Source organism: Equus caballus, chromosome 7 (genome assembly GCF_041296265.1).
Source record: "Equus caballus isolate H_3958 breed thoroughbred chromosome 7, TB-T2T, whole genome shotgun sequence".
Lineage (NCBI taxonomy): Eukaryota > Metazoa > Chordata > Mammalia > Perissodactyla > Equidae > Equus > Equus caballus.
The window spans coordinates 63,724,122-63,751,140 of record NC_091690.1 but is presented as its reverse complement, the minus strand read 5'-3'; the positions used below and the strand labels follow the sequence as shown (position 1 = coordinate 63,751,140).

Sequence of the window (27,019 nt, the reverse complement as noted above, 5' to 3'; positions counted from 1 at the left end):
CTAGGAAAAGAAACAATGGCCACACATTCACCTCAAAGGGAAAATGAGAGGAGTGGCATCATTCTTTAATTTCCAAAAGGATTTAGCAAATGTAATCAATTGTTTTACTCTCCTGTAATATTATAATATACAAAACAGTGGGGATTATAATGACAATATTTGTAGTTTGTTTTTTCATTAATAAATCATTTGCTACAAGGTCTCATGAGAGAGCTTTTTTACAGATATCATTATGAAGACTTGACCAAATATTAGCTTAGAGAAAGAGCCTCCCAATCCACAAGCACATATCTTTCCTCCAGAAACAGTCAGGAACTAACCATGTACATATTGAAGAAATCCTACAGAAAGTGCTGAGGAACAAGGAAAACTCATCAAATGTGTTGTCCTTTGTCCAATTTAAAAAAGGATTTGTTCTTTGGGGGGACAGAGAGTTATGATTTAGCCACAATTTATTTCCAGGAAGACTATTTCCCTGGCTTAACACAAATAGATGTTTTCTTTTTGACCCTAAATATTATATTTCAATAAAAGGTTGAACTACACAATCACTCAAGCAAATCCCCCTCTGTAGTCAAGGGAGTAATTTTGGTAATTCAAAAGGACTGAAAAAAATTTTAGCACTAAAAGGAAAATATAGTGTTTTGAGACCTCATACCAAACAGCTGAATTTGCTATTTGTGCTTATTAAGAGTCAAACCATTATTCAGCATGGCCTTTTACCACCAACAGGTTTACCGACCACTTAGAACTCAGAGCCTGGGACATGGGCCTGAATAAAGAGGAAACTGTGCCTTGCATTCAGAGACACATTTGCACATGCATTGACAAATAAATACATGTTATAATTTACCCTATGGCATGCAAGGGGGGAATGTAGTAGTATGGTGTCCCTTGATGCAGTAAATGGTTGGACGCCAGTAATCAAAACACTTGCATAATCTTTGTGTTCAGTTTTTTCCCAGCAGTCTGGTGAACTGCTTCGGTATAAACAACTGAATTCTGGACAACTGAAACTTTTGCTAACCTAAACTTTCCGAAGTTGTCATGGTCAGTTGATAGTAGTCCCACTTGTTAGAGAACACCGTCAGTAAAGCTATTCATGGACAGGGGATAAAAAGAATTTCAGTGCAGACAATCTCTCACGGACATTTTAATGAAAACCTTAGTTCATTCAAATGTTCATTGAGTATTTATAATGTGCTCAATACCTGCAGGTCTAAGCCTATACACCAAAAATCAAGCTGTAGGATAGTCAATTTACCAAATGACCAGCTCTGAAAACTGTCACATGAGGTCCTCACATCAACTCTGAGAAAGTTCACTCTGGCCATATTAGTGTCAGAAAGAGAAAAGACAAGAGCAGATGGAGGAACAAGGACAGATTAGAGAAATGCGTTGAGTAGGCAGATATAGACAAGCTGTAAAGCTCATTCAAGTTGGATATTTGAGAAATTCTCTGTCTGTAATATCAAATGCATGCCAAGTTGTTATTTAACCAAGCTGGACAGTAAATCTGTCATGTAGACTATTAACAAAAAGTAAAATAAAAATCTGCAATAATTTGGAAATTGGTTTTTGATTAATTGGTCTATTAAGCAAAGTGCTAGATGCTTCAAATCCTGTTTTGTCCCAATCTCTTGAACAGATGGTTTCTGTAAGGTGTGTAAAAAAGGGGCCAACACAAGAGTTTCCCTCATAAAGAACTCCTCTCAGCAGTAAAATCACTCAGCTTCCATCTTGGCCGTTCCTTTTCCCCTTGGCATATGGCAACGATGGTCATGTTCTGTCTCAGACTCTCCTCCATCTCCTCACCCCAATTCCTCCCATCTACCTCCCAGAGTTTGCTCACAGCCTAAGCCTAGGACCTGTACTTCCCTCTTAGATGTTCACTAAATGTTTCAAATTTAGCACAGGCCAGGGTAGAGAACATAAACTCAGTATCTTAACTGTTAGAAAAAAGCAGCTTGTTTATCATCTTAATTTGGGTTCTTGATAGCTATCTTTCTATACTCTATGGGTTGCTTGGATGGCCTGGCAACAAAAGAACGGACAGAAGAGAAAGGAATAAAGCATTTTAGAAATTCTTAGAAGTGAAAGCTTGCTTCTGATGGGATCAATTAGTGATAGCTTTGTGGAGGAGGTAGAATTGAACTGGTTCGGCTCTTGGGAGATGGATATGATATCCACAGGCAGTGGTCACAGCAGTAAGGAAAGGCAAAGGTGGGAATGGGATGAGAAAAGGCCTAGATCTTTTCTCTCCTATTAGGAGAGTATGGCACGTGTTTCAGAAACTGTACGTAATCCAGCTCACCTGGATCAGGAGATGCATGAATGAGAGAAGAGAGAAGGCTGGAACTGCATTTTGTCGCTGGAGGAGAGGGAGATCAGAGAGCCTGTGAAATGCTATGGTAAAACATTTAGATTTTTATCCAGTGGCAACGAAGACTTTTGAGCAGGTGAGAACAGTTAATAGAGCTGTGATTTTTGGAAGACTGAACTAGGAAAGGGGTATAGGTACAGAAGGGAGGGACTGACAATGGAGTCTATTACAGCAGATCAGACAAGATAAAACGAAGATACGAACACCATAACAATGGCAGTGGAGATTTTAAAGAGAAGACTAGCTAGGTTGGAGGTGGCTTCCAAAGGACATGATGCTTGATTTAATAAAGGCAGCAAAGAAGAGAGAAGAATCAAAAGAAAAGGACTTCGAGCTTTTCAATGTGAGTAGTAGAGCAATCTTTAACATAAATGGAGAGATCAGAAGAAGGGGCAGATTGCACTGTGAAGGAGCAGGTGGAGGAAGCTGGCTCTAAGGAGACATCCTCAGGTCAATTCTCAACTTGCTCAGAGGTATTTCTACACATGGATTCTACTGAAACATATGCCCAAATTAGGAAAACTAAGGAAAAATATAAACATATATGTACATTTTCATAAAACATAGATTCATATGCCACAACATAACTCAGACCTGTTAGAAATAAGTACGTACAGAGATAGAGAGAACAACACAGCTGCATATATGATATAGGTGCACATACACGTGCTAACCAATACATTTTTATATGTATGTTAATATGTATGCAGAAATATGAGTTAATGCACAAAAACATATATTGACTCCATCTGAAGTTGCTGAACATTAAAAACTTTTAATTAACTTTCAGTTCATTAATTCAATGAATATTAATACTTGCTAAAGGACAAGATTGTGTAAAATGTTATGGGAGGTGCTTTTAATGCACCGGAATGAGTAGGTGCTTTGCTGCTTTTCTTTATTCAACTTTTAGCCAATTACAATAACAAAAAGAGTAAAAACATGTATTGAGAATTTATAATTATTTTCCTGAAAATAGCCTTATGAATTAGATACTCAAATTATATCTATTTTGCAGATGAGGAAGATGAGGCACAAAGAGGTTAGGACACTTGCTCTAGGTCCCATAGTTACTTAAAGATGTCCAGGAACTTCACCACTACAAATGTCACTTCTCTAATGATTGAATTATGTGCATTATAAATTGCCATGAGTCTAGTGATTTTTACAGTCAGTGTACTTTATAGTTAATTTTACATCTTGGACAAAGCTGAGAGCTACAATCTTCACTGCATTTTCAGTTCGCATTGTTACAGAGCTCTATAACTGCAAATCTATCTATCTATGAAGACATTGAAACAGAGGATGTTTTAAACCATTTTAAAAAATAACAGAGGAGAACTGCTGAATTTTTTTGCTAGATAGACTTTACCATTCTTTCAGTGTTTATTAAAAAATAAGGTGACTAAAATAAAGCCACAAGCAAGTCTACCTTTGGGTACTAATAGAGCTATGGCCTGAACGTTTCAGTGTCAGAACTTGCCTTAAACTAGCAATATTATCCTTGAGCAACATAACATCTCAAAAAGAGCCACCTCATTTCTCATACAGGTTTAGGCTTCTTTGGCTTAGGCCACAGAAATGAATAGTCTGCACACATTTAATTATGTAGCTCCTTAGAAATTATGACTTAGAGTGTTCTTGGGAAAGTCACTAGAACAAGTTTTATTGTAAATCTGTTTCCTGGGAAACCACATGTGCACTTCGGATTTTTCCCACGAATATTTTTGGTGGCCAGGCAAGTCTAAATGGATTTGCCTAATCACTACTTCTTATACATGATTACCCATATTTTTCTCAACTGACTGCCCACACACAGATACCCCAGCTGCATGCAATGACCAAATCTGTAACTGTGAGGTCAGGGAAATTTTCATATATTGTTAAGAAAAGACATTCTAATTCAGTAGTGCATATTACCTAAATATTCATTACTGAAATACATGGTCATAAATCACCAGTTAGATGATTCTAGTTAAATATTGGGAAGATTAGCACTGCTATAAATAGAGAATCACATACATCAAAGGTCATCTCAGAATTAGTAATTTGAAAATAGATGGAATAAACATAATGGTAGAGAATTGGAAAACTAAATTTACTTCTACCACAAATTATTTTTTTCAAGGAGTCCCTTAACAAGAAGGAATAACACTGTTTATCTTGTATCTCATGTAAAAACAAATAAAATCAAAAACAATCCCCAAACAAAACCAGTCTGGGCATTAATAATGTCCATAAAACAGACATACTAAATGCTTATAACTGTTCAAAATAGCTCAAGTAGCCATAGTCATGATTTTTATATCAAAGATTATTGATGAAAAGTGATATAACTGTTCAAAATAGCTCAAGTAGCCATAGTCATGATTTTTATATCAAAGATTATTGATGAAAAGTGAGAACATCAATTATTCTGGTATTTCCCCAACTCCAGAAATTTGATGAAATATTAAGAAAATTCAGAATATTGATTTGACGTGGTTTTCAGACAGATGTTTTCCAGTTCTATCTCCTTGGGTTTTCCTTTTCAGATGCATCACAGGCTTCCCAAGATGTCCAAAAGTGAATTCCTAATCTTCTCCCCACAAGGTTTCCTCCTTAGTCTTCCCCATCTCACAAATGGCACCACAATCCATTGAATTGCTCAATTAGAAAATGGAGCCTCATCCTTGGACATATCCCACAACTAGATTAGCAGTAAGTGGCATCAGTTATATCTCCAACATATTGCTTGAATCCATCCACCTTTCTCTACGTTCTCCAAGTGACCCCTAACTGGTCTCGGCTCTCACTCTTGCCCCCTTCAATGCCTTTTCCTCACAGTAGCCAAATGATCTTCTGAAACAACAGCTTTGATCGTGTTGCTCCCATACTGAAAATTTTGTAATAACTTTCCATTGCACTTGAAATAAAATAACAAATATTTAAATATGGTCAACAAAGCTGTTCAAGATCTGGACCCTGCTTACCTTGACAATATCATTTCATGTCATTCATTATTCTATCATTAAACTCCAGCCACAACTACCTTCCTAGAAGGTATCAAAATTTTTTCCTATGTTAGGGCCTTCATACACACATGCTTTTACTTTGTCTGGGTGCTCTCCTCCACTCTTTATCTGGCTAACTTCCATTTTTATTTATCAAGTTTACCTTAAGTGGAATTTCCTCAGAGAAGTCTCCTTTGACGCATTATTTAATTGGTACCTCCTTACAACCTTTCATGTTCATGTATAACATTTTTCCCAACTTATACTTTGGTGTTTTCTACATCAGACTATAATCTCCTTGAGCAAGAACTCTATTTTCTTTGTGAAGCCTCATTGCCTAGCTCTATGCCAAGCATATAACAAACAACAAATACTTGTTGAATCATTGAAAGACTAAATTAACGAACACATCCAATTCTCTGCATTATACATACATAATCGAGGCTAGTTAACACAGCTGGCTAGAGTGTTGATGCAAGTATAGAGGGCACCCATATGCTCAGTGAAGGGCAGATAAGGACCTGTGGGCACATGTTAATTTTAAATTCTCTGGAGCCTTTTGGTTCTTTTGGTTAAGATGAATTATATCTCCTTTTTGCCCGATTGGAATCATGGCTCAAGTTCCATCACAGAGCTGATTTCTTTCTGCCTTGCATTAAAGTTAGTTGAATTTATGTCTCCATCTCCCATTAGAACTACCTGATTCTCCCTTCAGAATCACATCTGATTCATCATCATCATCCCCAGTGCATAAGAATTTTCATGGAATGAGTTAAACGTTGGTAGAAATTTCTTTTTAATATATCACCGTTCAAAAATCAAGAACTATAAGGTGCCAAGTGAAGTTAAGATGGCAAGGTATCATCAGGTGTAGTGTAGAATCCAATTTAATTATTCAATTTACTCTGATTCAGCACTTCCTGTGTTCAAGGCAATGGGAGGCATTGGCAATTTAAACAGTGACTAAAACAGTTTCTTTCCTTATAAATCAATAAGCTTTATATAGAGAAACAAATCCCCATCAGTGACCTTTGTATGGTGACAGTACAAAAAATATGACGGACAACATAATCCCAAGAGGACCCACAGGCCCACACCCCTCTACAGGGATTTGGCAGGAGCCTGCTTTCAGGGATGTAAAGTTAGTTCTAACCATTTCCTGGTTCTCCTTGTCTCAGCAGACCATGCCCATCACCCATATACTGTGTCCTTTCATTGGGTTATTGCCTGGGTGTTCCTGGTGGATTAATGCTCACCTGTGTCCACTTCCCTCTCTCTCTACGTCCCAGGGCAGTTCCTGCCCCACTCCCAGCTCAAAGGAGAAAACAACATAGAAGTAAACCAGCCAGAGGGAGCCCTAATACCAAAGATAAAGATCCAAAAAATATGTTCCGGATAAAATCAAGGAGTTCTGGTTATCGATCCCCTAGAACCTTTAAGTGCTGTGCTGAGCAGCTGGAGGTCGTGGAGTGACTCAGCTCGCAGGAGGCCTGCTAATGGGTGGTACTACTTTGCTGGGCACTTAAAACCAGTATTCGCCTTAGGGCTGTGTTGAATAATTGCTGTTGATTGAATTGTAGAAGTATCTACGCGTTATTTATATATAGTATATCTTTTTAATAGAAAGTGTGATGCTCATTTTGTTTAGCTTTAAAACACCCTGAAATACGATTTTAGTAAACATGTAGGGTAGAAAGTCTTTTCTACAGACAATGTGGTATGGAAATGCTTTACTTCTTTTCTTTTTTTTTTCCAGATTAAATTCTGTGATTTTACTGCTTTGAATTTAGCCCAGGAGGGATCTTCAAGCAAATTTTCAATACATTTCCAAACAATTGTAGCAAAGACTGAAACTATATGTAACAAAAAAATACTACAAATGATGTGTAGATATAGCTAATATTCGTTGGACAGTCAATTTGTGTCAGCCACTACTCTAAACACTTTATGTGAATTGACTCATTTAATCCTAACAATTTCTAGGGGCAAGTACTATTATTAGCTGCATTTTGTAGATGAGAAAATTAAGGCTCAGAGAGGTTAAGCAATTTGCCCAAGCTCAAACGGCCAGTGAGCTGCAGAGCTAGAGTTCCAACCGAGGTACTTGTGTTCTGGAGGCTGCATTCTTAACCAGCAAGCTCTACTGCTCACCGTGTGCCAGATTGTAGTTAAATGTTTAATTCTCATAAACCCTAAAGGATAGATGCTACTACTATGGTGCCCATTTAATAAGAGAAGATTGGTCCAGTCAACGTCATCCTGTTAATAAGTGGCTGAACCAGGTTTTTAAACTCAGTCCTGTCTGACTCTTGGGTCTGAGATTTTAAATACTACCTACTACTGCCTTCCAGAGAGGTGCTTATTTTGTTTGATCCCATATAACAGTAGAGATTAAATAGATTTTGAGGGAAAGAGAAATGATTTACTAAAAGAATACAGTAACTATCCAGTCATCATCTTCTATAATATTTAATATACTGTTAAGGCAACTATTAGATTTTTCTAAAAAAATTGAAATACTGTTAAGCTAATATTAAAGGTCACCATTCTGAAGAGCAGAGCTCAAAGGATTATTCTTAAAAATTAGTATAATGAGTCATCTCACTGTTTATGTGACTCCCCGGGGTAACTGTAGTTACCTCAAGAGATTTGTGAACATTTCAAGAAAATAAATTTTAACTTATTTTGACTATTGCAAGTATAAGATGTTATGTAGTACTTATTGGGCACAACACATAAGAGTATTACAAAATCAAAACAAATCACAATAGTGTTATAAAAAATATGACCCTTGTTATTTTAGGACAGACTAATTATTATTCTTCATATTACTATTTTACCAAATGAGAGGGATTACTATTTATATCTGAAAAATTAGAAAGTATTAATATGCCAGGCACATCATGATGATTCAGTAAGATTAAAAATTTATAGAAAAATATAAAGGGTGGTTATTATTGTTTATAAGGATATTCCTACATAAATCTATCCTTTCCTTATCTGAGTTCATATTTTGAGTATTGATTTCCTTGACCTTCTGTAAAAACCACTGTTGCAGGATTTCAAATCTCTTGGTAAGCACTGAAAGTCAGAAGATAAAAGAAGAGAGTATATCATTGGTGGTTACAGCATAAATTGCCGCCAAACGATTTTTCATTGGTGTCTGATTGTGAGCCATTTGTGTTTGTATTACCTTTAGGCCCTTTGAACAGTTTGATTTCCACAACAGTCTCCAAAATGGGTCGTCTTCTGCGGACGTACAGCCGAACGATAGACCCCGCTTCTTTGAGGGCCTCCACTGCTTTACTGTGGGAAACCTCTGACACGTCGACCTCGTTCACCCGCAAGATACAATCGTTGACCCTGAAAGACAGGAAAAGACGTAAAGGTCAGGAGTGGCTGGGAGGGTTTCTTAAAGAATATTATTATAATGATCTGACCTTAAGATATGGAGAAGCAAAGAGGATAAGCAATTTAAAAATGTTGACATTTGGAAGGACCACTTCAAATGAAGCAAATCAAGAAAACCTTAAACTCCTCAGCCTTCCCAGCCTTCCCAAATTGACCACCCTACTGGTCTGGTCCCATCCTGTATTCCAGTTCACTCTAACTGGGACTGCATTACATACGGTGTAGTTACAAGGAGACAAATTTTAAGGTCTCTGTCAGTTACATCAATATTTTGATTGGTTTTAATTGGTTTGCCTGAGGGTTACAATTTGAGTGGTTCTCAGAACTTACTACCATGGTCTATACAGACATAGCAAATGTAACTTTATAGCTTAATTTTTCTTGAATCCTTAATTTACTAGTTATAAAAGTAATATGCAACTATTTTAGAAAATCTAAAAAATATAACAATATAGAAAGAAAAACAATAATATGACTCGATCATCAAAAATAAACCTGTTACCTTTCTAGCAAATTATCTTCCAGTGTTTGTTTTTCCTCAAATTTGTCTCAGAGTATTATAGGTTTTTTTTTTTCTAAGATTGGTACCTGGGCTAACAACTGTTGCCAATCTTCCTTGTTTTTTTTTCTAAGGATTGGCACCTGGGTTAACAACTGTTGCCAATCTTTTTGTATTTTTATTTTTTCCTGTTTTATTCTCCGCCCACCCCCCCCCCCCCCCCCCCGGCCTTGTACATAGTTGTATATCTTAGTTGCAGGTCCTTCTAGTTGTGGGATGTGGGACGCCAGCTCAATGTGGCCTGACGAGCGGTGCCATGTCCACTGCCCAGGATCCGAACCCAGGGCCACCGCAGTGGAGCGCGTGAACTTAACCACTCGGCCACGGAGCCAGCCCCATATTATATGTTTTGAAGTTCAGATTTCACAAAGTTCAAAGAAAATCTCAGACCATTCTTGCCCTAGGTACTTATTTTGAAAACCAGGAATTATGACAAGTTCTACATTAAACTTTCCTTTTTGCCATTTGTCTTACGGGAAGGAATAATGTGACTTTTCCATAAAGCTTCCCAGGTAGTTTATAGTTATGTGGCCATGGAATTCAAACCTCTTTTATGTTCATGATGATAGAGATACTATTAATAATGGTTAAGAGTATGTGGCTCGAGACTAGAAAGATGTCTTTCCCTCACTCTGCACATCCATTCTAGTGTTCCCAATCTCACGTCACCATGTTGCTCAGAGAGAAAAATAAGGAGCTACTCTTGCTTAACTCCTCTCTCCCTCCACCACCACACAATCAGCTCTATGTACAAAGTACATCTGCAATCCATCCAGGTTTCTTCCTCTCCATTGCTACCACCCTAGTTGAAGTCAGCACCATCTCTCACCTGGATTACTTCCACAGTCTCCTACCTACTCTCTCTGTCCTCTCTTGTCAACTTTCAATCTATTCTCCACACAGTGGCCAGGATAAAGTGAAAATGACTGGTTGCTTACTCACCTTCTATTCTCCATTTCCTTCTTCCAAACAGTGCCTGACTTTGTTCAGGAGATCTATTCCTTAGCAAATATTTATTAAATGAATGAAAGAATAAGTCTAAGTTTAATTATTGGGCCCTTTGTTTCCTAAATTTATAAACACTGATAATTTTCTTAACCTCTCAGCCTCCATATTCTCAACTGTAAAATACATATAATAGTAATACCTACTATAAAGACTTTGGGGGAAGGTTAAGTGAGAAAATATACATGTAAATCCTTAGCACAGAGCCTGGTATGCAATAAGCCCCTAATAAATTGTTGTCATTGGTAGCAGTGCAAAATTTGTTGATTTATAATATTCTTACTATTGGGTCCTTCTCATAATCTTGTGGAATAAGACTTTTTATCCACATTACAGAAAGGGGAATTGTTGCAAGTGGTTCAATTCTGTGTCTAAAACTGTCGGCAATTTGGGTAGAGATTGGATACGATTTCTGGTCTTCCTATATCAAAATGTGGGGTCTTTCCTCTTAGGACCACACATCTAATGTGATGAGCACTTTCATGTACGTTCTGCACATCAATTCAAAATTATAATATGGTAGTGGAAATATTAAACAAAAAGTATGGGAAGAATTTTCCTGTCATTTTTGTCCATAACTTTTCTATACTTGTTTGAGGAGCTGAGTTATAGGAACTCTTGTCTCATGAGAACCCTGAATAGCTTCAAAATCCTGAGATGGAACATTTTTTCACTTAGTAAGATTCAGTGATGTCATTTCATTATAACAGATGCTATGGCTTTAATAGGTTTACACATACATTTCCTCTGACTGACTAAAAAAAAATCACGCAAAACTACCAATTAAGATAGTTTTGAGAATGTAGGCATCACGGGTGCCAGCCACCCTGCAGCAGCTGGTCCTTTGAGAGTGGGTAATTTTGTCATCTCATGATAATGCAAAAACATAATGTTTACCATCACCCAATGCTCAGAATACTAATCATATCTTAAAACATTGCTTTCCATAGAAGGGAGTGGCTGACATTAAAAAAATTCTGGATGCTATATCTATTCAAACTCTACTAAATTTTTTCCTTTTGTATACAGTGGAATCCTTAATTGTCGATTGCTGGGGTGAGGAAATTACAGTCTAAATCAGATGTTTTTGCCTGAACATGTGGATGAAGTAGGCAGCTTCAGTGCACTGAGAAGGGCACTGGACTAGTAGTTAGGAGGCCTGGATTTGAGTCCCAGCTGTGTATCAGCTGTGTGACCATGGTCAGATCATTTCATCCCTTTGAACTTTAATTTCCTATGAAAAGAGAGTAAAAGCATGTCTAGGGTTAGCGAAAGGAGTAACCAGACAGATAACGAATACGGATGGTTGTGTAAATTGTAACATACCATACATCTGAGAGATGCAGCTATTGATAGGTGAGTCAAAGATGTTATGCTCAAGGATTTGTTGAAAGGTGAACAGGATGGAAATTGAAATTTTTAGAGGACCTATTAGGTGCCACAGCATTCTAGTCACTTCACTTACTCGCTCGTAATTAAGTCAAACCATTTATGGAGCATTGATTCTCGTTTCACAGGCAATGGAATTTTACTGACAAGTCACAGTGTTGGTGTGGGCAGAGACATCATTCCAACCTGATTTTCTCTTTTTCTGAAGCCTACGCTAATACAAAGTTACCAAGAGTTGATCATTTAAGATTAAAAAAAAAAAATGGGAGTGTGAGGGGAGGAGTTTATATTCAAATTCTTAAAATAGAAAGAAAAGAATATCAAGCCAAACTAGGGCACTCAACTTCTCTGCCTCCCAATCATTTGAGATAGCATTTGGCCAGAGGGTCATAGCTATTTTAAATTAATTTGCTTTCTCTACAAGCAGATAAGCTTTGTGAGTAAAGCCACCACTTACGTTCATTTTGAAACATATAACTATATCACTAGCTTCAAACTCAAACAATACTTTGTCCCAGTAAAAAGTGCAGCCTCTATCATATTTCTGAGGCAGGGTATTAGAAAGTCATGTACATGCACATTTCCTCCCGACTCTACCCATGTAATTACTTTGGTGGTTTCACTCTTTCAGTGCTTGCTGTTTCAGATATTAGTCTACAGTATTCGTTGTGGACCAGAATTTCCCACAAAATTAAAAGGTTAATCCTCTCCTAGTCTCATTTCTTTTGGACATTCTGGTACATTTCCTTGCAGAAAATATCTTAGAAACAAAAAGGACATTTCATCATTAACATGTCCACAGAATCACATCTAAATTTTGCACTAAACAAGGAAGTATTCTGGAACAGTATATAGTATCACTGAAAAGTCAAATAATACCTAACAAATTATTTGTTCCATTTTGAAGATATAATTTAAAATAACATGTAATAGCTACTCTCTGTCAAAGGTATTAAAGTATATTTTGCTATAAAATGATTTGTGGTTTTATATATTTTTTAAGGATATTAATTCATCAAAAATAATCACCAAATGCTTGTGTTAAAATTTTGAAATTCCTGTTCATTATACATTAAAAAATACTGGAAGGAAAGATAAAGTTTCAGCTCTCATTCTAGGTGGATGTGGAGATTATGGGTATTTTAAAAAGCATATTTCTACTTTTGTGTTTCTTTCAAAAGTTCTATAATTGGCAAATATCACAGGAGAGAAGCTAAGAACATGGGCCTGGCAGCCTTGGCCACACCTAGATACAACTGAGATCTTGTCCCAGCTTTAGAACTCAGAAGCTGTGAGACTTTGGGCAAGTCACTCGACATCTTGAAGCCTCAGTTTCTTTATCTAAGAATAGGGAGAATAAGATTGCTGTATGGATTAAGTGAGATAATGCATGTGAAATACCTAGCAAATTGTAACAAATTATAAGGCATCATAGCTATGAAAAAGAGACAAGAATCACTTGCATAAGAAAGGATGTGAAGAGACTGTAGTGGAAGAAAAAACATACTAAAGGGAGAGAAAGGAAGACAGAGCTACAAGCAAGATATTGAAATGATTTTTGAAATTTTATATGAAGAAGGGAGGAAGAGACGCGATGTATGGGATTTGGGGAAAGAAAAATGTAAAAATAAGGCTTTTAGTAAGTCTTGTTCTATGAAGTGTAACTTAGGTCTGCTTTCGTCTTCCTCCTCCCCTGTTACCAAGAAAATCAGTCAGTGGTTCTGATGCAAACTTTAGCTTTACAGCAGCCTTGGTGAAAGCTTCTCAAGATCAGCACACTTGGTAGAATTCCCACCAACTCTCATGTCTGCTCTGTCCTTGCTCTGCTCCACACATCTAACCACACCCAGCCACACTCAGACCCTCTCAAGGCTTGATTTAAAAGGAGGTTTTAGGTCACAGGGACTGAAACTTAACTTTGCGGTAGCTTTTGGTTATTAAGGGGTGTCTCCTGATTGACTTATCCTTTATTCTCTCTACTCAGGACTACTACTCTCTTTGGTCAAATAGCTAAATTAACTACAGATGAAAGGGCCACATCCCGGAGAAACCTGAACAATGTTGAATGTGCTGAATGAGGTGCAATAATACGTTATCAAATGGAAAACACCAGGTGGGAAATTACGCAGCACGCACTTAAAGACAACAATCTATCACTTAAAAAAATCAGAATCTGTTTAAAAAGAATAACTCCATAGATTTTATGTGAACCAGAAGGAAACCGGAAAAGCTCTCAAGGTTAAGATAGCAAAAATGTCTTATTTTTTTTTATTCCTAGAATCAGTAAAGGCAGGTTAAGAACAAATAATAGATACTCAGAACTTTAAGAAAAGACAGGTGCTTTATGCTAGCAAACAGAGAAAAGGAAAAAACGACACATACTCCTACACACAAATAGAGGCTGACCCAAATGGCTTCAAATCATTATGACCTTTTCTAAATCTAATTAATTCTATCTGTATGCTCTCCTCCCATGCCCTCTCATGAAGCACATGTAAGTTCACTGGGGATCTTTAAAGTCCATCACCAGTCCAGGTTTCTCCTTGTTGAAACCTCTCTTTAAAATCCATTTCTTACATTGATTTCATTATGTGTTAATAGTCCATTAAAATTAAGAATAAAAATTAAAATCAGCATAATTTAACAGTTTTCCAGAAAGGGAAAAGGTTTAGTGTTTTGGAAGCATCAGATACGTACTGACGTAGAAGTACCTACTGGGCCTTTTTCCCCAACAGACATCCATATGGTTGGAAGAGGAATGACAAGTTCATACAGCTTATCATGGATCACTTGTCAAATTTGCCCAGTCCCTGTTTTTGGGAATCTGAAATTGAAACCATGAGATTCAGAGATTCTGTCTGAACAGAAGAAATAGAAGCTTAACAGCTTAATATGGGAAGTCATTTTCTTCCATGTTGACTGCAAAATGGCAAAAGCTTATTTGCAAGAAGATGGTGAATAAAGCAGAAATATGAAAAGAAGCAAAGGCTTCAGAAAGAGGGAGGGATCCTCTTGGACTCCCTATAGTGCTTCAGTCCAAGGTTGTCCTTCCCAGGACATGGCTTTCCAATCAATCCTTGACTCTGAAAAGATACTCCCAGTGTCCTTCTAATTCATTCTCCTTTTGATTAAGTAAGCTCAGGTGGATCTTTGTTACCTGCCAACCAAAATTTCTAACTAATATATACAGATATTGTGACCAGCACTTTACATGTGTTTCCCTTAGCTCATTCCTATTTTCCTTTTAATACTTAATTCAAGTTTATCTTGTCTTCTGGGAAGTCATCCTTGACTCAACTGGCTGGTCCAGTGTCCCTCATTAGGTAGCCAGTGCCAAATATTAATACGGTTACCAGATTTAGCAAATAAAAGCATAGGACATCCAGTTAAATTTGACTTTAAGATAAAAACAATAATAATTATTATTCAGATAAACAAATACTTTTTTTAATGTAAATATGTTTTATACCATGTTTGGGATATACTTATATCAAAAAATTACTTGTGTTTTTCTGCTATTTAAATTTAACTAGGTTTACTGGATTTATAAAAATACGGTATTTATAAAAGCACTGAACCGTGCTTATACTGAACTGTGGTCTTTGGTTTATACAAACGGCATAATGCTTGGCACACAGTGGGAAGTATTTGCATCATGTACTACATATGTATCCTTTAAGCAGAAACACTGAAAGGTAGATAATGCTTCCTTCATTTTACAACAGAAACTGAAGCTAAAAGAAGTCTAGAATCACCATAAGTGGTGTCTAGGTAATCTCAAAGCTCATGCACTGCACCATCCACAACTCCCTGGTTTGCTAAAAGTAATGTGGGGACTTGTTTAATGTCCCCAACTGCTGACCATCAGTTGGGTCAAGAATTATACTGGAAAGCAGTAAAGCCAAGCCAAATCACAAAATCTAGATGGTTCTCAAGCTTTAGAGTGCATTAGACTTACTTGGAGGGCTTATTAATCCACAGATTGCTGGGCTCCACCCCCAGAGAGTTTGTGATTCAGTAGGTCTGGAGCAGGAGAGGATTCACATTTCTAAGAAGTTCCTAGGTGATACTGGTGATGCTAGTCTGGGACCATACTCTGAAAACCACTGCTCTAGGTTTTGAAGTGTCATTCTACTTGGCTCATGTGTGGTGCATTCTAAAATGAACAGGGGTACTCAATTTTATGTAGACCTAACTGACTGTGATAAAAGTCCTGAGCTCTGACTCTGGACCTAATCCCCTCAATGGTGCAGCTTTTTATTATTTAGAATGAAGTCTCTAAGGGAATCTGGACCAGGAGAGCGCAGCTGCCACACCATGTGAGACTGTGCATATGTGAGCCATTTTCTGGCACTTGTTTTGTATCTGACTCTTTTCCTGACTCTTTTCCTTCAGCAAAGACCAACTGACAGCCACTTCATCCTACATTTTAAAAATAGGGCTTCTGCTCTCATCTCTAATTCTGGGTGAGAGTAACTCGGGTTTATGATCCATAGAAGCCATCTCCTACAGTGAATATACTGTTTTCCCATCTCCATTTGCCACTTCATTTCCTTTATATAAAATGTTTGCAGGATTCTCTGCAGCTGTCATCTGGGAAAGATCACAGCTTTCCACAATGGGGGAAGAAATTGCTATTTCAGTGTCAATGATTGGTCTTTCGGCACTTTCCCAGAAAAGCAGAGAGACCAGTAGCAAATCTCGAGCCAGGTAACTTAGTGAATCCAACATGGAAAAGAGGCATTGAATGGGGATTTCAAAGGGAAGGGATCATAGCACTGGAGATTACTTAGCCCACTCAGTCCAATACTCTGTCCACAGACAGGCTGCATGTCAACTTTCATGAAACAAGGTCTTGATACTTCCCATCTGGATTACTGCAGTAGTTTTCTAGCTGGTTTTCCTGATGCTAGTTAACTAATCCCTCTCCATGTCATCCTGACACACAAGCCCATCTCAGCTTCAACTTCCTAAAGCAACCCTATCATCATTTCCTCTCCCCTTGAAATTCATCCAGTTACTTCACTTACATAAAGTAAAAGCTGTTTTAATTTATCTTTGTATTCCTAGTGTCTGTTACCCAGTTGTCACTTAAGGATGAATGAGCATCATTGAAAGTCCTCTAAATCTGGCTTCTTTTTATACCTTTCAAACTCCTCCTCCAGCCAACCCACATCCTCACTGTTCTGAGAACATAACAAGCTGGTTCCTGCCTCTGCATTTTATTTTATGGTGCTTTCCCAAATGCCCCACCAAAACCAGCTTCATTCAAGGACAAGCTCACACTCCATAGCCTCATGAAATGTTTCCTAATCACTCAAGTCCTCATTGCCCATAATGCCTGAAGTGTAAATACATGGTAGATTCTAATAAAAAAGCTATAGATTGATTTAGCACTTCTGAAGACCCTAAAAGTGAGTACTACAGATTAAGAAATACATTTAAAAGTGTTGGATTTGATTTCCTATTTTCTCCTGCTCAGATCTACTCTAATCCCAGAAATTGATATGGATCAGCATACATGAAATTCATAATTATACATTTTCTCACTCTAATTTGATTTGACTTTATGATATTGATGAACATTTCAGTGAAAAGTTGAGTGTGGTATGTTGGAAGAATACTGAGTTAAAAATCAGATGTGAATTCTAATCCTGGTTCTACCAGTTTCCACTTAAGCCATTTTTTTTTTCTCATCTCTGTGTTTGAGTTCTATGCTATTAAAATTCTCTTCTAGCTCTGGTGTTCTATAAATTTAAGTTCGAGTTCAATTCGGCCTGACATCTATCTCTACTTGAAAGTGTAGAGTTCACTTCAAATGGAGCAGAGTGCCAAATTATCCTTGTCTCCTCTCCATGGCCAACTCTGTAGTTCACTTTTTATTCTCTATCAAGGTAAATCATTCCACCAACAAAAATGGGGATTTCTCCTTCACTCTCAGCCACACATCCAATCCATCACATAATATTTTAGATTTAGACTTTTCCTTTATCCCACTTATCCTACCCAAGATCTGACCCTTATTGTCAATCACTTAGGTCTAGAAAAAAATTTGTAACTAGTCTTCTTGCCCCTTTTAATTCATTTTCCAATTTATTGCCAGAATTGTGTTACTGAAATGTACACGTGATTGCTTTATTTCCCTATTTAATAGTATTCAATTGCTCTCCATTTTCTACAGCAGGTTTTCCAACATTTTCAAAACCTAAGCTAAGAAACCCTTTCTTCAAATGAAATCTTATTCAGAAGCCACATAATATACTTTTATAATTGTTTCTACACACCAAAGGCAGAGTTTCTGTGATTTTTGTGGTGGGGAGGGAAGGGAATCAGAGAACAGCCTGTTGCAAGACCCTTGTCTGTGACCCCTCAGAGGCTCTGCGGAATCCAGAGGCAGGGCACCGTATGACTGAGAGGATGCTAGTGAATACTGAAGGAAATCCAGGGCAAGATCTTTCTCCAAGCCAAGTGCCCTCATGCTGACCTGTGTTTCCTGAAGCAGGTGTCTTTTTCTAATTGACATAAAGGCTTCCTATGGTCCAGTGGTAGCACTGCTCACAGGGCTCTGTGAACGTTGATTGGGCCGACTTGCCTTTTTTTTGATAAAGCTCAAAGACCTTCACATAATACATAAGTCTTTTACAATCTGGTTGCTAGTGACCTCCTCAGCTCTGTCTCTTGCTATATCACTATAGTTTCTTCAAACAGCATGCGAGTTCATGATCCAGGCCTCTCCCTTTACCTGGAATAGCCACTCCCGACTCCACATTTGTGTGAGTACTTTACCCACTTTTCAAGACTACTGCTCATTCTGAAGAAGATTTACAGTTTAAGAGGGGGGATAGAAAAACAAACTACTAAAATTCAGTATGATAAGTGCTATGGCAAGAGAAATATAGGACATTGCAGGAGCATATGATGGGAGAACCTTATCTGGATGAGGGAGGCCAAGGGAAACTTCTTGGAGCAATTGAGGTAGCTGAGATCTGAAGGCCAAATAGAAGTTAGCCAGGTGAATAAAGAGAGGGAGATATGTTCCAGGGATAGCTTAGTGGCTAGTGAGGTGAGGAGCAGAGATCAAGTCTTGAAGGCCCTTCTAAAACATTGGACTTGAACTTAAAGGCAACGGAAAGCTACTGTAGTACTTAAAGCTGGAATAATGTTTTAGAAAGAGCTCACTAGGAACACTGTGGAGATGTGGAGACTTGAACAGATTTTGGGAATGGAGTTAGGTAAAAGAAGGCAAGGATTGTCATTCGAGACTATTATATAATCCTGATAAAAGATATGGCAGTTTGGATTAGACCAGTGGCAGTGGCAATCAGGATAGAGAGGAAGGGAGAGAGGAGAGGGCTAAATAAGATCTAGATATGCTGATGGGTTGGATACGGGAAGTGAGGCAAAGGAAGAGACATTTTGTTCAAATGATTGTCAATGCCATCTTTGCTGCCAATAACCATGCCTTTTCCTCATCCTTCCTAGCAACGTTGTCCCATGAGAATGCTGTATCTTCTCATGTCATCTTATTTCTCCTGCTATAAATATAATCCACTCAAATTTAATCATCCTAAGAAACAGGCTATTATTTACAAGTATATTTGCATTAAAAAAAAAAAAAAGAAAGAACTCCAGTGAGAGGGCAAGGCCTAAACAAAAACAATCATCAATGATAAGATCTCAAATGTTAATTGAGAGATATAATATGTTTAATACACACGCACATGCACATTCAACCAACTTTTATTGAGCATCTGCTACAGAGTGCCAGGTATCGTGTTGCACTGAGAACACAGTGGTGAATGAGAAAGATATTGATGGCCCCTGGCACAGAAGGTGGAGAGGAGAAGATTTATAAGAAGACCCAAATCACATGAGAGGGACAGCAGCCTATATCACTTATATACAAGACTAGTTCCAGCTTAAGTACATCTTTCAACCCTTGGAGTTTAGGTTCTAATTTCAAGTTTTTGTTTATTACAGTTATTTTAATTCTTGGCACTTAGTTTCCACAGAAAGATGAGAATTGAACCATAAGCAAGAATTCAAGTACACCATGTGGCAAACTGCTTGTAGTCTTGCCTCTTGTTTTGAACTGTTTTTCTCTTCCTGTGAATATAAGAGGTGTGCTTTAATGTCCCCTCCTGGGAAGTGTGCAGTATCTTATGAGCACTCATCTTCTAACACTCCCCCACCTTGTCCCCATCGCACCAGCCACACTGTTCCTAATTCTATTTCTAGTATGTGCCTAGCTCAATCCTGCCTTAGGGAACTTGTACCTACTGTTCCCTCAGTTTTGAAAGTCTTTTCTCTTATTTTTGCTTGGCAAGCTCTATTTTGTCATTAAGATCTTACTTTAAATGCCACCTCCTTCGAGAAGCTTACCTTGATCACTCAATGTAAAGTAGCCACCAGGGACTCATCCTACAACACTCTGCTTTATTCTCTCTTAGCACTTATTACCTGTGATATTTTGTATATTTGTTTATCTTCTGCCCAACAGACAAACAAAAATGTAAGTTCCTTAGAACAGGAACCTTGTCTGTTTTGTTGACCATTTTATGCTTAGTGCCTAGGACAATGCCAAGCCCATAGCAAGCACTCAATAAATAGCTGAATGACAAATTAATGAGTGAATGGAGGGATGAATGAATGAATAGTAGTTCTACCAAGTTTGGATTGGGTTTGTCAACAATAAAGTATACACAATCTTGCTGCCCAAATTTGAATTCTGATAGCTCTAGCTCAAAGACCTTATAAATTCAAACCCATAATTATCGGAATTACTTAGTATTGGTAAAGACTGTAAGCAATTCTTTATACAGCAGATAATGCTAAATTGCCTGGAGGTACTAATTTTCGAGGGTAGAAGATTAGTGATATTTTTCTGACCTTTTCTGAGCTACAATAATCAGCTGTTATTGTTTATATGCTTTCATAATACCCATAACCCTCATCTCTTCCTAGGCTAAATAATATTTCAGGTAATAAATTTAAGTTAATTTTGTGATGAAAACTCATGATGCATTTTGAGATTACTGGTGATATTTTGTGATTTCATAAAACCAGAACTGGAGCTCCTTAATTTAATGGTTGAACTAGTGATTGCAAATGGTATGCTCAATCCCTTATACTTGTTCTCAGCTGTTGGGGTAAAATTCAGAGGCCTGAGAATGGTAGCCAGGAGGATTAGGAGAACCAAGACAGGTGCCACCTTTGCTCACAAATATCTTCTTGCTTTCAGTAATTGAGTTTCATTTGAATTCATAATTTTCTCTTTTGAAATACAAAAAAAAAAAAAAATGGTGTCTATCATCCACTCACTATGCATAAGTGTCCATGTAGACAAAAGGGCTTCATTTTAGAACATGGGTAGAGCAGGGGACTCTATAAGGGGCAATTTCATGGAAGAACTTATTTGAGGAGCCCATAGGCACCAGGTCAGCAGAGGATAGAAGCTTCCAGAAGATAAAGGAGATTAGAAAGAGATCCAAAAGTAAAACCACACATTTCCTAGGACTCCTGTGACAACAAATGCAGCAACCTCTGTGAAGAGTTAAGTGTTTACACAACACTCCAACAATATTTCGTTTTGTTCTTAAAGCCTAGAAATATGCTGGGCAGATATTGCTACATTGCAAATGGAAATACTTAGGATTAGACAAGTTAAGTAACTCAGTCAAATTCACACGGCAGATAAAAGACAGAAATAAAAAATTACACATTAGTCTTACAGCTCCTGTTCTAGTTTTCTTGTCATTTAACACTCTTGTCTATGCTGTTGTCACCTGGTCCTTCTGCTACAATCGTCTGGCAAAACCTCAATCCTGACTGAACCCAACCCTCTATCTTCTTCTTTGCTTCTTCCAGAGCAGCTAAACCTTGAAGTGCTGGAGAAAATTCATGAATGATGCAGTCACTATAAGTTCATGATTTCCAAACCTCCGGTCAGCTTGCTATTCTTCGTTCTGCAATGACATTCTAAACCTTTTCTTTCCTATGTCACTTCCAGCACACAAGTTTATTTCAGACTTCCAAGAGAGCAAAAGAAGCCCTCTGATGAGAAGTCCCTCATTTTATTTTGCCAGATTTACATACCTAACTACATGCAAACCCATGCTCTCCTCTCTTCCTATTACAATGAAGGAAGTGTCCCTTCTGATACCGAAGGTCCATCAATTCACATTTTCTTAGAGACCTCACTTGATCATTAAATCACTTTATATCCCACATCATCAAACCCAGTCTCTCTACTTAACTCATTCTCTGAACATTCAAATATGCTCTGGTACCTCCTCTCTTTTAAAAACTTTTCCCTTGAGCTGACATCTCCCTTTGGCTACTGTGCTATCTCTTTCCTCTTCACAAACCAAGTTTATCAAAAGAGCGGTTTACACATACTCTCTATTTCTTCCTTCCCAATCTCTCTTTATCCTGTTCTAACCGAGTCCCCTCACAATGCCCCTGCCAAGAAAAACATAGAAAATGTTCCTACTAAATGCACCAGTAACCTGGTTTTGGCCAAATCTAATGCAACGTCTTTAGTTCTCATCTTAGTTGACCTCACAACAATGTTAAGGCCAGTCGCTCACTCCCTCCTTGAAGCACTCTTCTTCTGGCTTCTGTGACTTTTCTGCTTTCCTTCCTACCACTCTGGTCACTCCTTTCTAAATCCTCATTTTAGTCCTCCTTCAATCTATTGATCTTCACACTTACAAAACAAAAGCAAGAACAAAACGAAACCAAACTATGCTCTGTTTTGCCTACTTTAAGTTGACATCTAATTTTTTCATGACAAGTTTAAATAGTAACAATGGATATAATTTCTTGCCCATTGTGAATTGTAAAATTTTATTTCTAACTGTTGCATCAGATTTTCCAATGTATATAGTGGAATGTAAATATATACTGATTTGAAATCCACGATCACCAATTTAAAATATAGATTAAATCTTCTTGAGCAGTTGGAAATTTTACATAGTTCCTTATTCTCCGTGAACTTATGTTTTCATTTCACTTCTAGAGTTTTATCCTAATATATTTTATGTTAGAACATCTCATATGTGTCACCATAACATACTTATATGAAACAGAAATGTATGTACAAATACAAATCTTATGATTTTTTTCAAATTTCCTGTGATTCTAAATATTAAAAAATTTCTTCTGGACTGAATTATCATGATGATTATTAATAGTACACATTGATGAAAATAACTTGAATATATTATGAATTTCAATCTATAAATCTAAAACAATAAAAATATAATTGTATTGGGGATTTGTTTGTTTGCTTCTTTTTTTTTTTTGAGGAAGATTAGCCCTGAGCTAACATCTGCTGCCAATCCTCCTCTTTTTGCTGAGGAAGATTGGCCCTGAGCTAACATCTGTGCCCATCTTCCTCTACTTTATATGTGGGATGCCTACCACAGCATGGCTTGCCAAGCGGTGCCATGTCCACACCTGGGATCTGAACCCGCGAACCCCAGGCTGCCGAATCGGAACATGCAAACTTAACCACTGCGCCACTGGGCCAGCCCCAAGGGGATTTGTTTCTTAATGGAGTGAGTAGAGCTTTTTATAATAGCTCAAGCTTCCATTGATGATATGAATAAAGGGTAAAAAGAGACAAGATTCAGAATTCCTCCTTTTCATTTCTACAAACATAATTGCTGAGAAAACTTGTTCATATAAACAAGTAGATGGAATGAGAACTTTGAATTCCATCCAAGTTATATGCCCCAAATTCTGTGATCTAGCATTAAAACTATTTTAATAATCTATCAGATGACAATTGTTTTTCAGTTTTATTAAGAGCAAAGAATGGGAAACCACATAACTGAAAGAAAGGATTAATTACCAAATCATTAGAGTCATGGACTTTCTCATCCTGGGCAAGAATATTTCAGATTGTTATTTATATCGAGTAGTAAAATAGTACTGTTAAATAAGTAGTAAAATAGCGCTAAATAGTAAATAATAGTAAGCAGTAAATAGGGTCATGGTAAAATTTGGGGTGGGTAAGTCATTTACCTTTCATTTGTAAAATGAGAGAAGAGCAATTATAAACGGAAAAATGAGAAAGAAGAAGCAGTATGAAGCTGTAGGCTACTTCTTAGGCAGGTCAAATTAAAGATCTGAAAAATCTACCCATGCACTCCTAGGGGTATGCATTACTCAACTTAAAAATCTCTGGTCTAGCCTACATCAAAAAGTTTGGAATAACTTAAGACTTAGTCCTAGATCTTCTTTTTTATTCTATCCATTTTCAAGGCAATCTCTTGGTTTCCTTGGCTTTAAAGATTCACAATTATGTCCTTAGCCAGATCTCTAAGTTCCCAATCCGTATGTTCAACTGCCTATTTGATATCTCCACTTGAATTCTGCATAGGCATCTTAAACTAAACATTTTCCAAAATGAAACTTATCTTCCAACTCTGCCTCTCTGCCAGTCTTTGCCAATTGTTATCCTCCATAGCTCAAAGTCATCCTTTAATAATTCTACTAGATGGTGAACTCTATGATACCAAGGATGTTGTATACCCAGCACCTGATATGGAGCCCAGGATTGGGAGAAGGCACTGATGCTGTATTTGAAGGAATACAACTTCCCTTCACATCCCACTCCGATTAATCATTAAGCCTTATCAAGTTTATTCCTTAAGTTTATTTCAAAATCTGTCCACTTCTCTCAGTCTTTTTTTCTGCATCGTGGTCCAAGCTCCCGTCATTTATCACCTGAATTACTGCAATAGCTTCTTAAGCTGCTCTCCCCGCATGTGTTCTTGTCAGCCAAGCCAGACTCCCACAGCTATCAGACTGATCTTTACAGATAACAATTTAGTTCAGCCATTTTCTCACTGATACATTCAAAGTTTCATGTTGCTTTTGGAAGGATAAAGAACAAATGACTTACTATGGCATCCAAGGCACTCTCTGCCTGATTTCTCTCGTTCACCTCTCCATTTTCATCTTGTGTCTGTCTGCCGTCTCTCAACAGCTCTAGTCCCAGTGGCCTCTTCCCTATTCCTCCTCAGGCCTTTGGACATATTCTCTCTGCCTGATGACTCCTCCAGCCCTTTCACTTGGCTAACACTTACCCTTTATGTCTCAGCTTATATATCTCCTCCCTGCAACACTTCCCTTGGCTATCCTAGACTAGATTAGGTGGTGCTATGACAGCCTTTCACAGTTTATGGACTTTCCTTTCACAGCACTCATTTTGACTCTAAATTCATGTTTATTGCTACACTGGACTGAAGGCTCCACGAGAGCACAGATCCTATTTTTCTTGTTTCCTGCTCTACTCCCAGTCCCAAGTATCTGACCCATAGCAGAATACCCAGTAAATATTTATAGGATAAATGGATAAAGCTTAAGGGTAAAATGGGACACTCAGCATCAGTTTAATAAATACTTACTTTACTCCTTACATTTGTCACTTAATTTCCCAACTTTAGTGACTTGTCACAGGAGTCGACGACAGTGAAATCAGCTTACTCAATCTCTTACCCCACTACATTGAAAATCCTGAAAGTACCTCCTGTCACTCCTCATACTCACACAAAAGTGGCTCTTGACCATTCCTTTTTCTAACTCAGATCTGCATGTTCCAACCTGAACGTCAGAGATGTGGGAATGTAGAGGAGATGAGTTTACAGCACATAAAGCAGCTGTGGTACTCTCACACCTGGCACAATAGATTAGTCAATAGGATGCCTTTAAAGGAAGCTCTAAAATATACGTATTTTTACAATGATATATGCCTGAGACAACAAACATTAAAGAGTTTACTCACGTTTTAATATATGAATAAAGAAAGCAGCTAATAATTCTTTCTTTAATTCATTGTTTTCTGAAAGGAAGCATTGCTTCCCTCCCCCCGCCCCCCCCCCGGCCCCCTCCCCACCCCCACCCCCCCCCACCCCCCCCCCGCCACTGGTCTGCCTATCTCTTTAGTAATTTACTTCTAAATTAGACTGTAGTATTTAAAGGAGTGAATGGAGGTTAGGAATAGAAGAGAAATGATACCAACGTTTTAATAAGTAGCAGGGTGTTGTGGATTATAAATGGTAGCCTTAACATCTGTGTTCTAAATCATACTTATGCATAACTGAAAATGATTTGGGCTGAATTTAGATAACACATAGGTCTTTACAGATCAATTCTAGGTCACCTGCCTGAGGTTGACTTGTAAATTATCTTAGTTCAGAATGTTGGAGTAACACTGATATCAAATGTTAACACCTCTCCAGAAGCTTGGTTTTACCAGTTAAAACTGTTGTTCTTAATTCATTCAGCTGTGATGTAAAAGAAAATTTTTGGTCTATGATTTAAAAAAACAACCAAGTAATAAGGAGTACTAGAGTCTGTTTTCAAACATTTACAACCTAGAAATCTGTGAATAACAACTGACCTGGGAATAGTTAACCTGGTTTTCTCTAATATCTGTCAGACTTTTAAATCCCTTCAACAAAGATGTTCATTATAACATAATAAATAACTTAAATATCTAAAATAGGGTAAAAGTTAAATAATGTTACATCTATATGACTTGAAATTATGCAGCCATTTAAACTGTTTGAAAAGCATTTTTTTTTATGTAAAGAATGCCTATCTTGTGATATTAAATGAAAATGCAGGATAAAAAGTTCACTATATAAAAAGATGCACTGAATATGAAGACATATAATAAATAGATCCTTTTGGTGATGGGATTACAAATGATTCTAATTTACTTTATAAAAATCTATATTTCCCAAATTTTCTACAATGAATATGTTACTTTCTATTCTCAGAATACATTACCTTCAAAAACAAAGTTATTTAATCTTTATCATCTTCTTTTCATAGAGAGTTGCATAGTGACTAGACCTCCAATCCATGCCAATCAGTCACTTCCTGAAGAGCTGAAAGAATTTGGGTATTACTTGGGTATGTTTGCATTTTTAATTTTTTAATACTATGACATGGATGTTGGGAGGACTCTGTGCTCACAGATTCTTAAATATATGTTCCATTATTCATCTGCAGATAATTGCAGCCAAGTTCTGTGGTGGAATTAAACAGACTGGGTTAGAATTTTGGCTCAATCACTTGTAACTTAACCTCTTTGAGCTTCCCTCGCTCATGGAAATAAGATTAATAAATGACAGCTATTATTAGTTTTAAGTGTCTTTTATGGGTAAGGGACAGTGCTAGATGTCATAAGAAATAGGATGATGAATAAATAACACGAGATTTCAGAAACACAGAAAGCTGGCATATTAAGGGGGCTTAGTG

At 37.4% G+C, this 27,019-nt stretch overlaps 1 protein-coding gene across 47 annotated transcripts in view; it reads right to left on the bottom strand.

Moving 5' to 3' along the window:
- The window catches only part of DLG2 (discs large MAGUK scaffold protein 2), a 1,837,299-nt gene that overhangs the window by 510,550 nt on the left and 1,299,730 nt on the right, over positions 1 to 27,019 (bottom strand). For all 47 annotated transcript variants that reach the window (XR_011441029.1, XR_011441028.1, XM_023646512.2 and 44 more), the window contains one exon: positions 8,570 to 8,739. Coding sequence is in view for 45 of the 47 variants with exons in the window: in XM_023646512.2 (XP_023502280.2) it covers positions 8,570 to 8,739 (170 nt within the window). In the remaining 2 variants the exon portion in view is untranslated. The remainder of the gene's footprint in view (positions 1 to 8,569; positions 8,740 to 27,019) is intronic.